The sequence below is a fragment of the Podarcis erhardii genome, assembly GCF_964252035.2.
Source record: "Podarcis erhardii genome assembly, chromosome: 5".
In the NCBI taxonomy this organism is placed as follows: Eukaryota; Metazoa; Chordata; class Lepidosauria; order Squamata; family Lacertidae; genus Podarcis; species Podarcis erhardii.
Window position 1 is genome coordinate 65,509,102 of NC_138509.1, and position 19,106 is coordinate 65,528,207.

General features: G+C 40.4%; 2 protein-coding genes and 1 long non-coding RNA gene across 5 annotated transcripts in view; 2 read left to right on the forward strand and 1 right to left on the reverse strand.

Moving 5' to 3' along the window:
- Positions 1-857: 857 nt before the first annotated feature.
- SEPTIN2 (septin 2) lies at positions 858-17,572 on the reverse strand. Of its 3 annotated transcripts, none has more exons than XM_081864110.1 (13): positions 17,450-17,572; positions 15,200-15,227; positions 13,031-13,154; positions 11,529-11,615; positions 9,789-9,912; positions 8,756-8,890; positions 8,501-8,618; positions 7,366-7,467; positions 6,916-7,061; positions 5,884-5,967; positions 5,693-5,750; positions 4,550-4,662; positions 858-3,099 (listed from the first exon to the last, which is right to left on the reverse strand). In XM_081864110.1, exons 2-12 carry the CDS (start codon positions 15,206-15,208, stop codon positions 4,558-4,560), a joined length of 1,092 nt encoding a protein of 363 aa, XP_081720236.1. In that variant the 5' UTR covers positions 15,209-15,227; positions 17,450-17,572; the 3' UTR covers positions 858-3,099; positions 4,550-4,557. The 3 variants fall into 3 exon arrangements, with proteins under 3 accessions (XP_081720236.1, XP_081720237.1, XP_081720235.1); XM_081864111.1 differs by lacking the exon at positions 17,450-17,572 and adding an exon at positions 17,068-17,208 and having other exon boundaries at positions 15,200-15,253; XM_081864109.1 differs by lacking the exon at positions 17,450-17,572 and adding an exon at positions 17,068-17,207.
- LOC309343033 lies at positions 4,679-5,701 on the forward strand. The gene is made up of 2 exons (XR_014157085.1): positions 4,679-4,742; positions 5,506-5,701. It is a non-coding gene; the product is annotated as an uncharacterized lncRNA (long non-coding RNA).
- Positions 17,370-19,106, forward strand: part of HDLBP (high density lipoprotein binding protein) — a 60,132-nt gene continuing 58,395 nt past the window's right edge. Inside the window, exon 1 of the mRNA XM_081864112.1 lies at positions 17,370-17,505. The gene's annotated coding sequence lies outside the window, so the exon portion shown is untranslated. The remainder of the gene's footprint in view (positions 17,506-19,106) is intronic.

A 19,106-nucleotide genomic window follows, 5' to 3' on the forward strand; every position in this document is an offset into this window, starting at 1 on the left:
TATGATTTATTATTTTTATTAATAGTCTTGGCTAGTGTTAAAGTGTACAGGAAAAATTATATGTTAATATTGTCATACAAAAATTAGCCCTTGGAATATCCAAATATTTTAGAAAAATCAATAAAAAGTGTGATAATATACTTGTAAAATTGTAACTATGTTTGTTACTTTTCTTGAAGAAATGGGTTCTGAAGTTCTGCAGACTGAATTTTTTAAGCTTGCTTCAAAACAGTCACATCTCTAAAGATACTCAACTTTTAATAAAAAAAAAATCAAACAAGAATTTTTGTAACTATTTAGTAACTAAAATTTAGCAGTTTGGACGGTTACAAGTGATCATAAAAAGCCAAGACATTTCAAAATACAATTCCACAGGTAAAACCTTAATATGTAATGAGGTTCTAATCAAAGCAACCAACAAACACATGCAGATGAACATATGGAAGAATTTCATAGATTATTTAATGAAAACAAAGGTATTTATAATAAAATGTTAGATTTATACTAGTTATTTGGCACACACTACATTTTCACAACTTTTCTAATACTGAAAAATTACCATCTCAGTGCTGTATGGTTTATTATTGTAGTAACCTCTTATATAAAACATGGATATTGTGTGAACATGTTCTTGGCAAAATAAAGTCCCTTGAAGTGTGTTCAAAATAAGTAGAATAATTTAACCCCAATAATATTTATGTAAGCATATATAATACAACCATGCTCTATGGGACACAAAGAGATTTTAGTTGCTACTTTGGAAGAGGAAAGGAGGATAAAAAGAGATACTAAACTAAACTTTGTTTCATTATGATCACATTTTAGTAAAAACAGTTTCCTAGAATATTTTAAAACAGGTTTTGTTGATTCTACTTAGGATATGTACATTCTGGGTTAGACCCAGACCTCTGAATGGCACTAACAAATTCCAGGAGAAAAGGAAGGGTTGGGGGAGGGGGTGGCAATTTGTACCAATTCCCCCTTCACCTCCTCCTATCTACAATCTGAACATCTACTCTGAAGAGTTGGTGGGAGGGGCTCTAGAATATAGGGGGAGGCATGGAAGGCTGCAGGAAGGGGAGAAATCAGCAAAAATGTCTTCACCTCTATGTGGAGTCCTCTGTCACACAGCCCCTTGCATGTAGGGCTGCTCTGGGTTTAGCCCTAGGCTTCTACATTTCTCTTACCTTTCTTACAAATATTTGTAACAAATCCTATTATTATGATCTGGGATTTTAACTTGTTTATGTGGAGTTTTAAGTAACAGTTTAGATAACATGGTAACATAAGAGTTAAAGGGAAATTATATATAATCATTAGATATAGTGTCAGAATTACATGACGATATCCACATTCAGCCTTTTGGCACTGGGTGTACTGTTTAGTAACAATATATGCTGCAATAGCAATGGCTGAATTGAGCGGTATGTCAAATAGAGCCCAAAACAGGCTGTTTTTTGTTTTGTTTTTTTAAAGAAAGCCAGTAGCATACTATGAGATTTTTCCCTTTTGCACCTCCTCTGCATACATTTTTCAATTTGAATGTTCCTTCACTTATGGCAATAAAAACTAAGCTGAGAGTAAGATCTTATTACTGTTACCAAAAACCAAGTAAATGAAGCCTTGCTTCAAGAACAAGCATCTGTTTTCTTACCTTACCTTTAGGATAAAGGGGAAATGCAATTTAACGATTAAGCAGGATCACTTCATTTTTTTTAACTGCAAATATCTATTTCTGCAGAATTGTCAAAATAACCCACCAAGTTCACATGGGGTATTTCCCTGCTTTACTTTTAATAATCAAAATTATTGCTACTTGCTGGGACCAGCAAGCTTTTAGGCTTACTCTGTATGTACATCTTCAGCTTGATCTGTCATTATCTGCAAACCCATGCAAGAACAATAGCTTTCCTCTGTTCTCCTTAACATACTGTATATACATTACAGTATAAGGACATGAAACATATCAGATTATCAGAATAGGGGTGTGAAAGCAACCAAGAGCAGGATGTCAGCACACAACCTACAGATTCACCCCAGAGTTCCTGTTGTTCCTTAAGATGAAGACTAAAAGGATGTGTTTGTTTTTAAGCACAGTGCAAATGCCCATGCATGGAGATTTTGGGGCTGCAGATAAAGAGGCTACCAGCAGCAGCCATTCTCCTGACTATGGCATCCTGGCTGTCCCTTTACTTACAGAGTATGTGCCCAGGACTGGTCTATCATGCTACTTTTAAAAATATTTGACCTTTTTAAAGACAAAGTCCCTGAAATATTATAAGATCTGCTTTCTAAACTGCACAATGTCTTTAAAAACTATATTGGTTTTTCTTAGATAAAAACACAAAAGGTTCATGTGCAGTAGTTACTTGAAAAAATGACTACAAACCTTAGAAAGGTAGGGCAGTGCAGGAGTGATACAGGCACAGAGTTCTATATGCTACTAAATATAAGAAAAAATGGCACTGAAGAATTCCATTTTGTCACGTATATTGTTACTGGATCAGCTACATGCAAAGAACTGCATCCCAAGGACCAAAAGTTCACTCAAGGCTTTAGTCACAGTCTTCTCCAGCAAAAGCTCCCAGCACTGATCTTTCATGTGAGCATTAAAAGCCATATGATACTTGTGGGGATGGTGGTTTAAAGTAGTCTTAAAACTGTATGCACATTAGCCACACTAGGGTATCAGGGAAGGCTGTGGAGGAAATTCAAAGCTTTTGCGGACTTTGGACCTCAAGATTGTTATCATGATCAGTTGATTCCTTCAGTGCAAAAAACAAACCCAAAATAGTGGTAGTAATCCATATTCAGATGAAAAATATTAGCTAGGAAGTATATATATCTTTGTAGCCAGTGTAGTAAAATCAGCTCAGTAAAAGAGTAGTAACCAAAGTTAAAAAAACTATCACGTTACACCATAACATTAAAATATTGACTATGTTTTAAGTTGTTTTCAAATGAGGCATTACAGAAATGACAATACAGTTGCACATTGAATGTGAATGGACCTCCCAAGTCACAGCAGGATAAGCATCTCTCCTCACAAAATACGTCACTGTGTCACAAGTCTCAAATGGCTCCAATTCATGAAGGTATCTGCCAAAATGAAAATATTGAAAGGCACAACTGTTATTTAATTTACCTTTACATTTTGAAATTGAGCTGTAGTGCAAATACGAATTTTGAAATAGCTTCTCAGCCATGAATCTATAGAGCAGCAATGCTCAAAGTAAGACTCTTGCTACAAGTATTGCTTTTAAAAAGTAAGAGTGGCATGTATGTTATATCTGTGCTTTATGCCATCAAAGTGACACCACTATAGTTCTCCACTAAAAAGTTGTAAGCTATAGTACATGTAAACTCTTTTACCATGTAAATTCCTGTCAGGCAGGTTTCTTCCACCATTTTCACTATTCCTGCCTGAGTGAACCAATTTTTTAATAAGACTAAAACTGTGGCTATCAACCCTATTTTAGCTTTTGTCCTATCTCTCCCCCACCCCCACCCCACAATTCCCTTGTTTAACTATTTGATTCTTCTTCCTTATTTCACCCTCCAGTTGTAGGTGCATGAAGTAAATGCACGAAGTTGTATGTCTTAAGTGGAGGTAGAAAAATAAATTGCCCCCATTTAGTCTATAGTACAGGGGTTTAAATCTCCTTCTCCCTGTGTTGTTCCCTGTTTAGGGAAGCTTTTAACGTTTGATGCATTACTGTATTTTAATATTGTGTTGGAAGCCGCCCAGAGTGGCTGGGGAAACCTAGCCAGATGGGCGGGGTATAAATAATAAATGTATTATTGTTGTTGTTGTTGTTGTTGTTGTTGTTGTTGTAACATGGGTTGTTCCATTACTACATATTCAGCACAACATATCTCTATTGCCTCAAAGCCAAAGACTTTCTTCACTTCTATTAAATGTAGAACATCCCCATGTTCGAAGGTAAGAGAGTCACTTCTATTGCCGAACTTCTCTATTACCTCTGTCTCTCCCTACTACTAGAATACAACCCCCAGGAGGTTCCCTGCAAAGGAATGAGGCCCCCGGGACTGAAAAAGCTTCTGCCCCCTCCACAGCTCTTACAACATTTCCAAGCTGAGGAAACGAGGGCACAGTACTAAGGTGCCTCCATGTTTTCTCTCTTCCTGGTCTTAAAGGCCCGATTCCATGTAGGGCACAATGGGTAGTGGCATGTGCAGCCCTGCAAAATTTGCAAGGCTAACTTAGAACTACCACGTTTCTGACACTGCAGCCCATGGGGGCTATCCAGGTGCTGCTGAACTGTAACCATCACCAGCTTCAGTCAGCATGGCCAATGATCAGAAATGATGGGAACTGCAGTTCAACAACATATGGAGGGCACTACATAGGCTTTGTCTAGAGCAGGGATAGCCATATGCACTTATATGCAAACTAACACAAGCATGTAGAAAGTACTACACAAAGACTGATCCAGAAGTCAAAATGTGTATTTAAGACACACAACCCTGCTTTTCCTGCATAGCAGTATTTTACAGATAATGGCTTTTCTATTAAAATGTTTCTTACCAAATAATTTAAACTTTGTGCCCATGGATGCCATCACTGTCTCCTTCTCCACCATGCCTCTGCATCTGCATCTGTGCTTGCATTCTTGCAATCATCTCTTGCATCCGACGGAGCTAGAAGAAAATGATACAATCTTTACCGTGTTTTTATTCTGAAAATATGGCTCTTCTACAGATGTTGTTGTTTTGCAAAAGTGAGTATAACAAATTGCTTTCTTCTTCCTTCCTCATTACAACAGACTATGGTACTCATAGTAGCAAAGTAGTCTCAAAAAATAAAAAGCAAGCATTTAACAGGTAGCCAAATGGTTAAAATCCATTGAACTCAGTGCTATTTAATCACAATTAAATGTACATAGGACCACAGCCTTAGTTAATTTGAAACGTACTAATGAAAGCTTGCAGCTGCAATTTCTATTAAAGCTGCAATAATGAAGGTTTCATTTATGTTTTTTGGAATCACAATTTCTAATATGTGTGTCTGCACAAATAAAATGAATATTTAATTTAGCATTAAAAGAGCAAGATGGGAAACTTGCAGAGTTCAGCCATGGACATTCTAAAATGAAAACTGCTAGACAGAAAAACTATGCTCAAACAGAACACTAGGCCATGGTTTAGAATAATGAGAATGAGCTGCAGTGAACTCCATACTAATTCTCCTCCTACTTCACTTCTGGCTCGGCCAAGGGGAGATTGGAAGATTCTTTTTATGCTTCATATTAACTACAGCTGAGCATGGCATTTGAACCCTTAACTGAAGTTAATTTTAGCAGTAGTTAGTTGAAATAAGCTAGTTTCTTCAACTGAAGTTTTTTCCCCCTGCAACAAACCATAGTTAAGATTGATTCTTTGTGCTTGTTTCACCACTAAATGAAGTGTATTGAACAGTAAGCACTGGACAAAGTACAAGATTTACTGGACTCTGAGGCACCAGTTAACCTTCTATTCTGATAGAGCATTCCCCAACCCTCTGGCAAGATATGTCTGGGGCAGAGAACCAGATAGGTCTTGCATGGGTAATATATATCTGGGCTTCAATGGAAGTGTGACTGCCTTTGTCCCCTCAAGAGAACACGGAAATAAAAGAAAAACATCCATTGTGAGGTATTAGATGTATTTTAAGTAAAAATAAAATCCTTACTTCAGCTTCCTTTTCCAGCAAGATTTGGTCTTTGTTAACTTCTTCATCTTCAACCTTCCTATATACAGGGAAGGAAGAGGAACAATTAGGCAGAGAAATAGCTTTTTATTAGATCTTTTTGAAAAAAAAGTATCACCACCACACATCAATGCAATTCAATGGAACTGCAGAAACAAAGAAGAGGTACCAACCTGCCACCTTTTTTAAGTCTTTCAGAACGGAAATTTTCATAGTGAAGGTCTTGAGTAACTTCCTGGAGATCCTGCATGTGAGTGCTGGAAAAGCAAAGAAGCACAATGCTATATATAGTTTGTGACCAAGAGCTAGAATGGATGTGAAGGAATTCTGGCAAAAATATGCAGTGTGAGGAAAAGGTTGGGGAGCAGGAAAAGCTGGGAGAGTCTGAGGACTGTGCTTTTACGTTCTGTAGGGGAAAATCATCCTGGACAACAGACCTGAACAAGATGCAGAAGTCTTACCCATGGGTCACCAAGGCTAGCTTTTCACACACAGTTCTGAACATAGTTTATGCAAATTAGCAAAGCTAATATCGCACCCACACTATAAAGTACATGGCCTCACCCAAAGAATCTTGGGAATTGTCATACCCTCAGCCCTGTCCAGTCCTTCTCAGAAAACTACACATTTAAAAACTAACTTTAGAAGACGTAATGCAATGTAAAGTTATAGAAATCTGACTGATGAATATTCATTCTGGACAAAATAACCATGCTAAAGACAACATCATCAAAATCATTTCCATAAACCATGCAGTTAACCTATGAACACATATTCAGCTCATTTTCTTTTGTGGTCCAATTTCTAAACAGTCAGGAGAAAGGATAGGGCAAAACAAACCAAGCAAATTTATGTAAATTCAGCTAATGCTTTTAAAAACACATTCCCAATATGGCTGTTTGACACTGCAGTATAGGGAGTTTCAACTTTTATATTGTTTGTCAAGATTAGCTAACTTGTGCATGGCCCAAGCCAAAAGTCAAATCTAACAGCAAAATTTCTGGCAAGATTATTTCTAGAATTGCCATGTGGTATAGCATTTAAAGAGAGTGATGATTCTGAAAACTTCTGCCCCGTGAAATTATTTTAATCCTGTTACTAATCAGGTAGATATACTAAGCCTCCTTAAAAGTTCTTGTTGAATGTTTATGTGGGGAAGATGTAGTAACAACGGATAAAGTAATGAAGTAAAGTAACATGCTTACATTAGCATGGTTCTTAGTTTTAAGAAGTCATTATGCTCTGGGTTCTCCACTTCAACAACTCCCCAAGGATAGAGGCGACCTCTAACCTTTTTGCCTTTGGCCTCAATCAGCTGATTGGATCCCACTACACAAAATGGAATGCTGGTCTGAAATTAAACAGGATAAAACAAGTATGTTACAACCATATGATACTTTCCTATGCAAGTAGTTCCATAGCAATAACCACCATCTCCATCTCAAGCATTCAAATGAAGTGGTCAATTACTTTATTAGACATGGCAGCTTAGGTGCATAAGTTGTGTAGCTGAACTGCAATAGAGGACAAATCTTATCTGAAGGTGATTCATTTACAACTTGAGGACAAATGGGAACAGTCTATAAAGAGGAGGACATACAGCATCTGATCCATTCAATGCATCACTGTTTCTCCACCACTGATACTGGCTTTACCTTCAGAAGCCTGGTCTGTTCTTTAAAGTCCTCATCCTCATCTGATTCAGCATCAGGCAAGTGATATATCTTGATACTATGTTCTTCAATTTCATCTAGAATCTGAGCATAAACTGAGCATTAATAATAATAATAATAATAATAATAATAATAATAATAATAATAAATTTATTTATACCAAAACTTCAAACATTAAAAACTTCCCAAAACAGGGCTGCCTTCAGATGTCTTCTAAAAGTCGGATAGTTGTTTATTTCCTTGAAATCTGACAGGAGGGCATTCCACAGGGTGGGAGCCACTACCAAGAAGGCCCTCTGCCTGGTTCCCTGTAACCTCACTTCTCGCAGTGAGGGAACCGCCAGAAGGCCCAATGACTCCCTCGAGAACAAACTAGAACTCCCATTGACCAAAGACTGTCTCTAGCCTTAAGAGATCCCAACAGCCTCCCCAGAGCCAACTCCAGGGGATCCCGCAGAGATGCCCTTTGCGTTCTTGTCATTTCAACCAGCAGATGAGCCATTAGAAGAGTCTGAGGGAGAGGTTGAGCCATCTTTGTCCTCAAGAGCTCAAGTGTCTAAAGATTCAAGTCCAGGCCACAGACCCACAATGAAGTGTGTTTCTGAGAGCCCTAAGACACCTTGTAACTTGGAAGTAAAACCCCAAGTTGCGAGTAAGGATACCCTTAAAGACCAGCAGCTGGCCTATAACAACCCTTACTTTGAGCTTCCTAGCTGCTGAAGCAGCGCAGATCTCTAGCTCCCTGAATTATCTTGCCTAAACTAGATCTCCTTGGCTGCCGACTCCTGATTCCTCCTGATTCCGGTCCTGGATGATGTTTTGGACTTCAACTGATTACTCATGCCTGACCCTGTCATGTCTTTGACTTTGCATGCTTGACTTATTCTACCATTGTTTTGTAATTTCATACAGCAGACTGTAGCCTCCTTGAACTCTACAGACTTGGGGCAGTCCAAAGACTGCACTTGCTAAAGCTGGGCAGAGGTGCAATAGGGCTCTCCCCCCCCCCCCGCATCCCTCCATGACCTCCAAGCAGCTACTGAAATGTAAAGCTTTCCTTGGAGTAAGATTCAACATGACATGAAAAACTACAACTGAAAAGTTTGCCAAAACTTACTCTTTTCTTCAGTCTTTCTCGCTCCTTCAGAGTAAGAGTATCGGCTTTTGCAATTACAGGCACAATATTCACTTTGTTGTGTATGGCTTTCATGAACTCAACATCCAAGGGCTTAAGTCTAAAAATAATAACGTTAGAATTTTCAGTTATTTACATAGTTTTTTAAAAATTAAAAAGCCTAATATTATGCATACAGATTAGGCTACTGTATAAAATATTTTTTTACTACAAATCTACAAGTACTGCTATACATACCCATGACCAAATGGTGAAATGAAATAGAAGCAGCAGTGAACTCTATTGTCTACAATATGCCGTCTGTTCAAACCACTCTCATCATGAAGGTAACGCTCAAACTGCTCATCAATATAGGATATAATGGTCCTGAAACTTAAATAAAATATCACACTTATGTAAACATCCCTTTTCTGCAATTCTGGGCAATAGTTGCTTATGTCAAATCAAGCAATTATTTAGAAAGAGAAGTATCAAAAAGGAATGAAACTCTTAATAGTACTTTAAAGCCACTAAAAAAAAGTACACATGTACGTGCGTGTGTATACATATACACAAAATATGTATATCCACCAAATATAAGGCTCCAAATGTATTGCTCAGTTGATGGTAAGGTTGAGAAAGGGCTGACGTATCCTCCTGAGGATTTTTTTTTGGGGGGGACAGGGGAGGACTGACAATTGATTCCTGCTCTGTTGCACGAAGGGAAGATTTACCATCAGCTGAGAAACACCCTTAAATGCAATCCTATGCTTATATGACAGAGGTCCAAGAAAGTTAGGAAATGATGAAGAGATGCACACTGAACTGTGGAATTGGCAATGAGCACAAACAAAAACACAGTATTTCCAGCCAACAGATGCTAAAGAACAGAAGTAGAAGCTGTCTCAACACAGCATGCTGCACTATGAGGCTGCAAGACATTACTTACAGAATGAAATCAGGTTTTGAAAGAGGACTTGGTGGAGTGGGAGAAAATGGAGGTCCTGATCACAATTAAGTTTTTCAGTGCCTGCCCCAAACAGACCTATTACATATAATCAGTCAGTAGATTTATATACTGCATTTTCCAGATTTGATCACAAAGTGGTTGGAAGGGAAAAACCCATGCTAAATACACTAACCAATACATAAAGGAATAATAGTTCAGCAAGTGACAATTCATTCAAAATATATCAAAGGAAATAAAGTTGCCAACAAGCCAATTAATGAATTCAAGAACTGAACATCTTTGAGTACACATTTTTGACCTATGGTCAAGTATATAACATACCAATCTCGACAATTGATGGCATCACCGTATCCTGGTGTATCTACCACCGTTAGACGGAGCTTTACACCCCTTTCCTCAATTTCAACTGTTGAAGCTTCAATCTGCACAGTCCTTTCAATTTTCTCTGGAAAGGAAACAAAATTGATCTCAGGATGGCTGAAGGCAAGATCAAGAGCCTTTGAAGCAAGATCAATAATTAACAGTAACTAAGTATCTAGCTAAACTACAGCTGAGCCACAAACAGCAAAATAATCTGTATTTTTAACCACAGTGGTACCTCTGGTTACGAACCTAATCTGTTCCGGAGATCCATTTGTAAACCAAAACTGCTCATAACATGAGGCGTGCTTTCACTAATGGCGCCTCCCGCTGCCGCCATGCAAATTCTGCTCTTATCCCGGGGCAAAGTTCGCAACAAGAGGCATCTACTTCCAGGTTAGCAGAGCTCATAACACACAGTGTTTGCAAGGAGGGTGGTACATAACATGAGGTTCCACTGTATTGGTTATATTGTAGAATTAAAAAGTTTAAAGTCTTCAAGGCCTTCTGGTACAAAAGGAAAGACATCTGCTCCCCCACCCTAAAATAGATCAATCTATATGGCCTTGATCACAATTTGCTATGAGCCCAACAAGGTTTTCTGATGAGCAAATACATGCAAGTGTCAAAAGCAAGAGACTCAAACTACAAGATACAAAGGAAAGGCAAAATAAACAACGCCTACCATTAAGGCTAAAAGAGTTAGGATATGGGGAACAACTCCCTCACCAGGAATACTGCATTGCATTCTGACTTTTGAACTTTATCAGTATTTTTTAAAGATCAAAAAGGGGAAAGATGAAAGGAAACAATTATAAATGATTTACTATAAAAAAGTAAGAGCCTTCATCTCGGACTATTGTGTCAGAAACAGTGGTCTTATTCACATGTCCAGCTTAACCATAAGGTTATGAGGATGAGTCACAGTGAGCATTGGATTCATGCCCTATCCCCTTGAGAGTGGTTGAGAAGGGATTGGGTTGTTTTAGATAAAATTCAATTTAGTGTTATGCCTCAACCCTAAACTGTGCTGAATTCAAACTACACTGAAAGAACAATACTAAGCTCCTTGATGCTGCACCAGAGAGGGAGGGAAGGAAGAGGACATGAGCCCAGGACATGCCTTGTCTCATTCATGCTAAACTACAGTTTAATACAGTGGTGCCCCGCAAGATGAATGCCTCGCAAGACGGAAAACTCGCTAGACGAAAGAGTTTTCCGTTTTGGAGGTGCTTCGCAAAACGAATTTCCTATGGGCTTGCATCGCAAGACGAAAATGTCTTGCGAGTTCCTGCGGGGTTTTTTCTCCCCCCCCCCCTTTTTCTAAGCCGCTAAGCCGCTTATCCGCTAAAAGCCGCTAATAGCGCTAATCCGTCAATGGGCTTGCTTCGCAAGGCGAAAAAACCGCTAGACGAAGAGACTCACGGAACGGATTCTTTTCGTCTTGCGAGGCACCCCTGTACTGTATTATGTTCAAACCAGCCAAGTGGCTTTCATGTAATGGTTTTCAACTGCTCAGATGTCTGCAAAAAGCTTTGTGTATTTTTGTGACCACATGGAATAAGGAACAAGGCACTTAACTGGTACAAAACTGCATTAAGCACCCATGACTGGAAGTCCCCCCACTTTTCAATCCTGGCTTACACAAATTAAGTGCTTAATAAGATTCAAAAACAGAAGACACCAAAATTTCATGTTTACCAGCTGCTCCTGGGATTATTCTTTCTGGATAGAGATCTGTTAAGAACAGGCTGTTTATTAGAGTAGATTTTCCCAAGCCAGATTCACCTATGAATCAATATGAAAATAAAACCGTAAGAAAGTATTACATATTAATGAATCAGCAGAAAATTGGACCTTTCACTATTGTACATCGTTACCTATTTCAAACTTGGCAACAGACAATGAACAGTTAATATTCTTCAGGCTTACATAGCACACCTTCTAAATAAGTTAGTATTGTGACAATTATTTTCAGTGTTCCCTGCATGTAGGAACAAGCTCTTTCTGGGAGAAACCCAGTTATGGGGAAAGCTTCACATCTTGACATTCTGCCTATCAGACATCTTAATACTTGTGTGTGTTCCCAGACTTATTTTTGGGAACTCCAAACCACCTGCAAAAGAGATTACTAATTTGCATATGGCAAAAAATGTGTGCAATTTTTTTGTGTAATGTTATTTTGTTATCCTGCCCTGTTAACAGTATCAAAGAGGGGCAGGCTAGAAATCTTTTAAATAAATAAATAATTCACTAAGGAAGGTCTTGGAATGGAAGGCAGCATTGTTTCAGATGGTGGCACGGATCTAATTTTCACTGCAGGTTAGCATCACTATAATAATCTTTACAAGCGTTTGGACAATTTTATCTGAAATCCCACATTAACCATTTATTCTTTCATATGCTAGAGCATTGAATGGGTTACCCAGAAGTTGAATGATCAACTTTCCTGATTCCCTAATTTTACTTAAATGCTTGATTTATGCAAGTTTGATAGCAAAATGATTGTACAGTGATTAAAAAAAATAATAATCAACAGGTTTAGAGAAAATATTACCTCCAGATTACTGGAACATCATTAATGTATGATGGTACACTGAAAAGAATGGGACTAACTTCTGAGCTCACATGTGTAGGATTACCTGTCATAACGATGGTAACTGCTCACAGAGGATATAGATAGAAAAATTGTTTTATGGAGCAGCAACACTTAGGCCATTTTGCAGCATCTTTGAAATCTGGCCGCAACACACCCAGAAGGGTTCCTGAAGTCCACTACATTTTAGGGAGCAGGTCCTGAACATGTTACTAGTTTCTGCTGCTAGAGCTTTTGAAGCCCATGTATTATAAGAATCTTGAAATAAGTCTTTAAAGTTTATTTTTTCAGATTTTTCGCATACAAAACTGCCTTTTAATAATGTGAGGCAATAATAAGCAAGCAAGTACTGTACTCTGATTGGAAGTGACTTCCCAAGAGGCATTTCCGAATCCTACTATCAGAGAACCTTAAAAAAGATTTCAGCAATGGAAGCAGGCACACTATTCTATAACTGAGTTAAAGATTCTTTAATAGGTTCAGATTTATACCTGCTAGTTCTTGTGAATAATGATTACTTCAGATAGAATGTCTATACAGGACCTTCAAGAACAAAATTATGAATAATTACTAAATTCGACTTTATTAAAATAAAAAGTGATCTTACCAACCACCATAAGGGTGAACTCAAAGCCTTTTTTCACAGACTTCCGATGAACCTGGTTTGGAAGGTTTGCAAATCCAACATAACCAGGAGTTTCTGGATTTGTAAACTTTTCAGCAGGCTGTTGCTGAAAAGAAAAGAATGTAAAATTAAGATTAATTTAAATACTATTACATTCTGCTATTTTGAGGTGGAAAAATTGTTCATGGAAAAGCTACCTACTCTACTCTCTACACCTCCTTTGATTGTTCCTTCCTCTTGACTCCAATTGTGGAGTCTGACCTGGCTCAAAAAAACCATTCCAGGCTTCTTACACCACAATTTATTACAACAGAAGTATCAGGACTGAAACCCTTTCCCTTGCCCCTCTTTGCCATTAACAAACTCTGGCTTGTTTTAAGACAGAATTCCCAACACAGGTGTACCTAGGGTCCCTTGCACCCTTGGTAAGGAGCTGTGTTGGCACATCCCCTCCCGCACCCGGAAATATCACTTTACTGCAGAGGACAGGAAGCTTTTCCTGCATTTGATCTCACCATGACAGCAGCGTCACATTGTCACACACATATATACGTCATGCACTCCATAATCCAATATCCGATTTCTGCGTTCCCGACAAGGGGTGGGTTTTGCTAGCCCCTAGGTACGCCTCTGATTCCCAACCCTGACATAGCCAGGATTTTCAACCAAAAAGGAAGGAGGAGTGTTTGGCCCAGACACAGGACAGAGGGAGTGCATCTGTTCCTGCTTCTAGGGCTCTCAGCATTTTTTTATACTGTTGGCTACAGTATCTTCCAGGACTAGCTCTGTTGGATAGTTTTAGGGGCACTTTTTTAGTGTTTCTATTCCTTCCTGTAGGACTGTGCCCAGAGAATAACACTGGGAAGTTGCGTCTCAGTCCCATGATCCTTGTGCTATTGTGTACCGCAGGGCACAATCTTGTTGCCAATATGCTGCTATTAGTAGCAGCTATTACAAGTTATGGGGCAGAGCATAATCAATACACTCTATTTCTCTATTTCTCCATAACATCTGAGTTAGGAAAGGCTGAACATAAACTTTAGTCTGAACCCCAGAAATAGGAGTCACTGTGAGTGAGTGGTTCCCCTGTCTGGGAAAATGGCCAATTGCTTCCTCTGGCTGTGGCTGCACTCAAGACTGAAAAAACAGGTTTGTAGTTTGTGGATGCTCCTGAATCCATCTCTCACTTGAGGCTTAGGCAGTCTCAGTGCCTAGGAGAGCATTTTACCAGCTACAGGTGGTATGCAAACTATGGTCATTATTGGATAGGGATAGCCTGGCCGTGACGATTCATGCATTGGTAACTTCAAGACTTGATTACTGCAAATGCAGTCTACGTGGTGCTACCTTTGTGCTTGGTCTGGAAGCTCCAGGTGTAAAGTTATGCAGCTAGACTTTTGGTGGGGAAAGACTACTGTCAGCACATAACCTGAGTGCTTAAAATCCTGCATTGACTGCCGATGTTACCAGGCCAAGTTAAAGGTTATTGTACAAATATACACTGATTTTTGGTCTAAGATACCTTAAGGAGTGCCTGATTCTTTACATCTCAGTTTGACCACAGAGATCTTTGGGGGATGCTTTGTTTGTTGACCCCCACATGACTCAGATGCGCAGCTCATGTCCACCAGGACATGTCCACCAGCTCTGTGCAACTTCACCTTGGCTAAGATCAGACAGGCACCCTCCCTGTTGAAATTCAGGTGCTTGATAAAAGCTTTAAAGTAAATTTTATTAGGCCTATTTTCTGTTTATCCGTGGTTTCTATACTTTTAAGCAACATATTATTTGACTTATCCACTGCTTTATTTATTGTTCTGTAACTTGATTTGAGACAATTTATGGTGAAAAGTGACATATAAGTATTGGAAATAATAATTTTAAAATAATAAATAGAAATAGTACTAAGTGACATGGTAAAAAGACTGCGGGAGAAAACATGACTTTTATTTCCGTAGAGGTAGAAGTAGTTTTAAAAAATCCATCCAATCCATCACCTAACATGGATTAACATTGAGATTTTTTAGAGAGTATAAAAGCAACGTGATTATATTCCTTCATTAGTTAATTTAGCACACCAGTATCAAATAAGTGTTTATTGCCTGCAAAGAACAAACCATCAAAATAGTTATGAGAAAAGGCACATCTTACCTTGGACATGTTTATGGAGGTGAAGAATCTGGGGGGAGAGAGATCAGTTTTAATCTGAGATATTTAAAAGCAGGCATTTGAGAGATTATACAAAATTTGAAAAAAAAAAATCCCACAGAAAATTGTTTAAAATTGATAAAATCTTATTAAATTTCTGTGAAAAGGAGCAAGTGAAAGAGATTTTGGTAAAATGGCAAAAACTGAAGAGATGTCAACCATGTGGTTAGTACATGACCCTGTACTAAAACAGTATTGGAGTAATATAAAGACCTTAACTGAGAAGGTAGTGTGTTCTCTCTTTTAACCTCCACAAAATATCATCTTTCAAGAATTGACTAGCTAGATAGTAATCACTAGGTCATGATATGATAAATGCTGGAAGTAACATAAATACCAAACATATATGAATGGGTAAATTATTAACAGCCAAACTGACATCTTTTATAATAAAAGAAAATGAGCAAATGGGGAAAGTATTTTAATAATGTCATATCTACATGCTTGAGTGTAATTCTGGGAACACATTTTGAAGTTGTGACTTAAGCACCAACATCCATAATATCTTGCAGAATAAGTGTGTGAAATCCGAGTGGAATTCCTAATAATTAAATACTGCATATGCCTGTTTCAATAGGAAATAGCTCTCTGTGGACATCAGAATTATGTATGGAGCTGAACCCGCCCACGACTGGAATGCGGGCCCCCTGAGAGCTTTCCACCCAGCATGTCCTCAACCTACAAAGGTTTTGCCCCTATAGCTCATACATGCACAAGTAGAGAGCTATTGTTGGGGGAGAATTTTCATTTCGCTCGTAACTCAACTTTGAAGTATAAGCGCTGAGGAAGTTGTATCCAGATAGATGCAGGAGTCGGGAGAACGTAATCAAGACTCCCACTCCGTAAGCGAGAATCGCACATCCTCTGCAAACTGCCCCCCTATAAGGCCCACCCAGCACGTCACTCCTGCTCTTCCAGCAGACACGACACATCCCCAACCTCCAACCGGAAATCTGTCGCTATACAGAGCGAGCACAGCTGTGCTGCTCTTCTCCGCAATGGCATTTTTGAAATCCTCCACTTTCGAGGGCAAGGCGCCCCCCGCCCGCCCCCGCCTCTTTTGGAGGAGAAACACCCACCGGAGGAATGAACCTTTCCCAATTTCATAAGCGATTTTCCTCCCTCGCCATCCCGTGCTTGACTGCCTCATAGTAGCGTGGGAAGGAGCACCCAATGGTCATCTAGTCTCCACAAACACACACACCCTACATACAATACAGTGATCGCAAGTGTTTTTGAGAGCCCCCTTCCCCGATGCGTTTTCGTGGATAAGTCACGTTTGCGGTCAGCTAAACCTGCGGACCCATCTGTAGTGGCGTAGCGTGGGTTGTCAGCACCCGGGGCAAGGCAAGTAATTTGCGTCCCCTATCCCGTGGATTTGCGCCCCCTAACCCTAACCCCCAGATGTTGCGCCCGGGCCCCCCTGCACCCCCCACGCTATGCCACTGCCCACCTGCCTTTTTGGCGGCGGAGATACAGCGTCAGTCGCAACCCATTTCCTCCCCCCCCACACCCCTTTCCCCATTTCCTTCCAGCCCGCTCTTCCCTGCTCCCATCCGTGGCGAAAAAATGCCGCCCGCGAGGCAGCGGAGGGGCTGAAACCAGAGCAAGGGATGGCGGGGGGGCGGGGCGGGGTCTTTCTCGCCTGAAAAGCGAGGTTTCCCCCCTCGCCTCACAGGAGACAGGCAGCGGCTCCCAGCGGGCCACACGCACGCACGCGGGCGCGCGCCAAGGGAAGGAGCCCATGGCCACCATCCCCCCCCCGCGGTTGCCCAGCCCCAGAGAGAACCTCCTCGCGGGCAACGCCTCACCTGGCAGCCGCGCCCCGTCCTCGCTTGCTAAACCGCCGCCGCAAATCTTCGAACCCGCCCAACCGCTTCACGGAGTTCCGCGGCGCATGCGCGCTGGCGCCTTCCCACCCCCTCCCGCGGCCTGTGCCCTTAACCCGTCTCCATCCGCAGCGTGAGGCAAAGACAAGCCTCTTCGCGAAAAGCGCCCCCGCCCCGCGGCCCAGCCTTCGCACGCGACAAAAGCATGGGGGTGGGTAGTAACAAAGGCGCGTGCGCGACTCAGCCAATACTGGCTCGCTCAGCCCCGCCTCCCCCAGTTGCTATAGTGATACCCGAGGGCAAGGATGGGGGGAGGAGTTTCCCCCTTTATCTTGGCGGGTCACGCACAATCCCTTTCCTTTACCAAGATGGCGGCTGGTCCTTCGTATTCGGCATAGCTGTGCTGCGAGCCCATGCGAGGTAAGAACGTATGCCTCCCGCAGGCCAGCCAGAACGTAAAGCGTGGAGCGGTAAAGGTATAGACGGAGCAATTTGCTAGTTTGACCTTTCTTTTCATGAAGGTTTTGGGCCATGGCGAGATCACATTACCGGAACAGGGCCTGCAACGCGCGGGAGCTCCGATATTAACCCTCATTAGTAACTCTATGGTGTCTTCAATTTCAATTGGCTGCTGGAGGGCACGTGGTGTCACTTGCCCAGTACCATAGAGAGTGCGGGAATGAGAGGTCGTAGGGGGAATAGGCTAGAGGTGACCAGCTGTGGGGGTTCCTTTGCATTACTTCGTATTAGGTTCCGAACGGTGAACCTTGCGCTTGTCTCTTAACCCAGTAATTCATTGCAAGCCGTGAAAACTATAAGTGATCTCGAGCCCGCATTTTCCACTCCCACAGAAGCAAAATCATGTGTGTAAAATGTTCCCTACTATAGGATAGCCAGATACAATTCTCACAAAAGGGATGGGGTCTTTCCTCATCGCTACATGCCAATCACCTAGCAAATGCCGTATATTAAGCTATTGGTAATGTACAGAAGCCCTGCTCTCCCTTGCACCTGGTGACCCTGTTATGTTCATGGACTACTGAGACCCATACAATGGAGAATTTGAAAAGCCCTTCATCTCGGTTTTGTGCTGTGCTTAAATTACAAAGGCCAGCTGTTTTTGTGAATTTGATGTTGGCCCAGGCTACAATAGCTTCCCCATTTGCCACTTTACAGATTTTATTATATCTTTTTATAACATTTATTTAAGATTTTTTTATGTTATACGTATCTGAAAATAAGTCTCATTGAACTCTGCAGGACTTACTTTAAAGTAGCCATGCATTAGAGTGCACTGCAGCAAGACAACACTACCAGTCTTATTAGTAGTCCTGGGTTTGCATGTTATGAATTGGTAGCTTGCTAATGAATAAAAGAATAGATGTAGAAAAGTAGAAATATGCAGGATATTTTTGCAACAAAGGTAGAAACTTCCAAAGCTCTGTAATTAGACAAGAATTATTTAACTTACTAATAAATGATTAGGAACTGGTATGAACTGCAAGATAACCATTTGCAGAATTTGAGTTGGTGTGATCTCAGCAAAATTTGAAGAGCTTGAAATGGAACTCTTCAAATCAGAACACTCCAGTGTATCTGAAGAAGTGTGCATGCACACGAAGGCTCATACCTAGAACTAACTTAGTTGGTCTTTAAGGTGCTACTGGAAGGAATTTTTTTTATTTTGTTTTGACTATGGCAGACCAACACGGCTACCTATCTGTAATCTTCAAATCAGGTTAGTGAGTAACAGAAAATGCAGATTCAGTTGCTAATCCCCTGCAAATTTACTTTAAAGCAATTCTTGTTTTGCATGGTGGGACATGCAACACAATCCTGTGTGTTTTTACTTAGAAGTAAGGTCTACTGGCTGAATGACAGCTTTCTTCTGAATAACTATTTAGAATTTCATTTCCGACATACACTGCTAAAGTTTGGTCTGCAGTCATATCCCCTACTTGCATTCTTCCTCAATGAAGCCTAAATGTGTAACAGCATTTGCTTCCACTTCTCTCTTACTA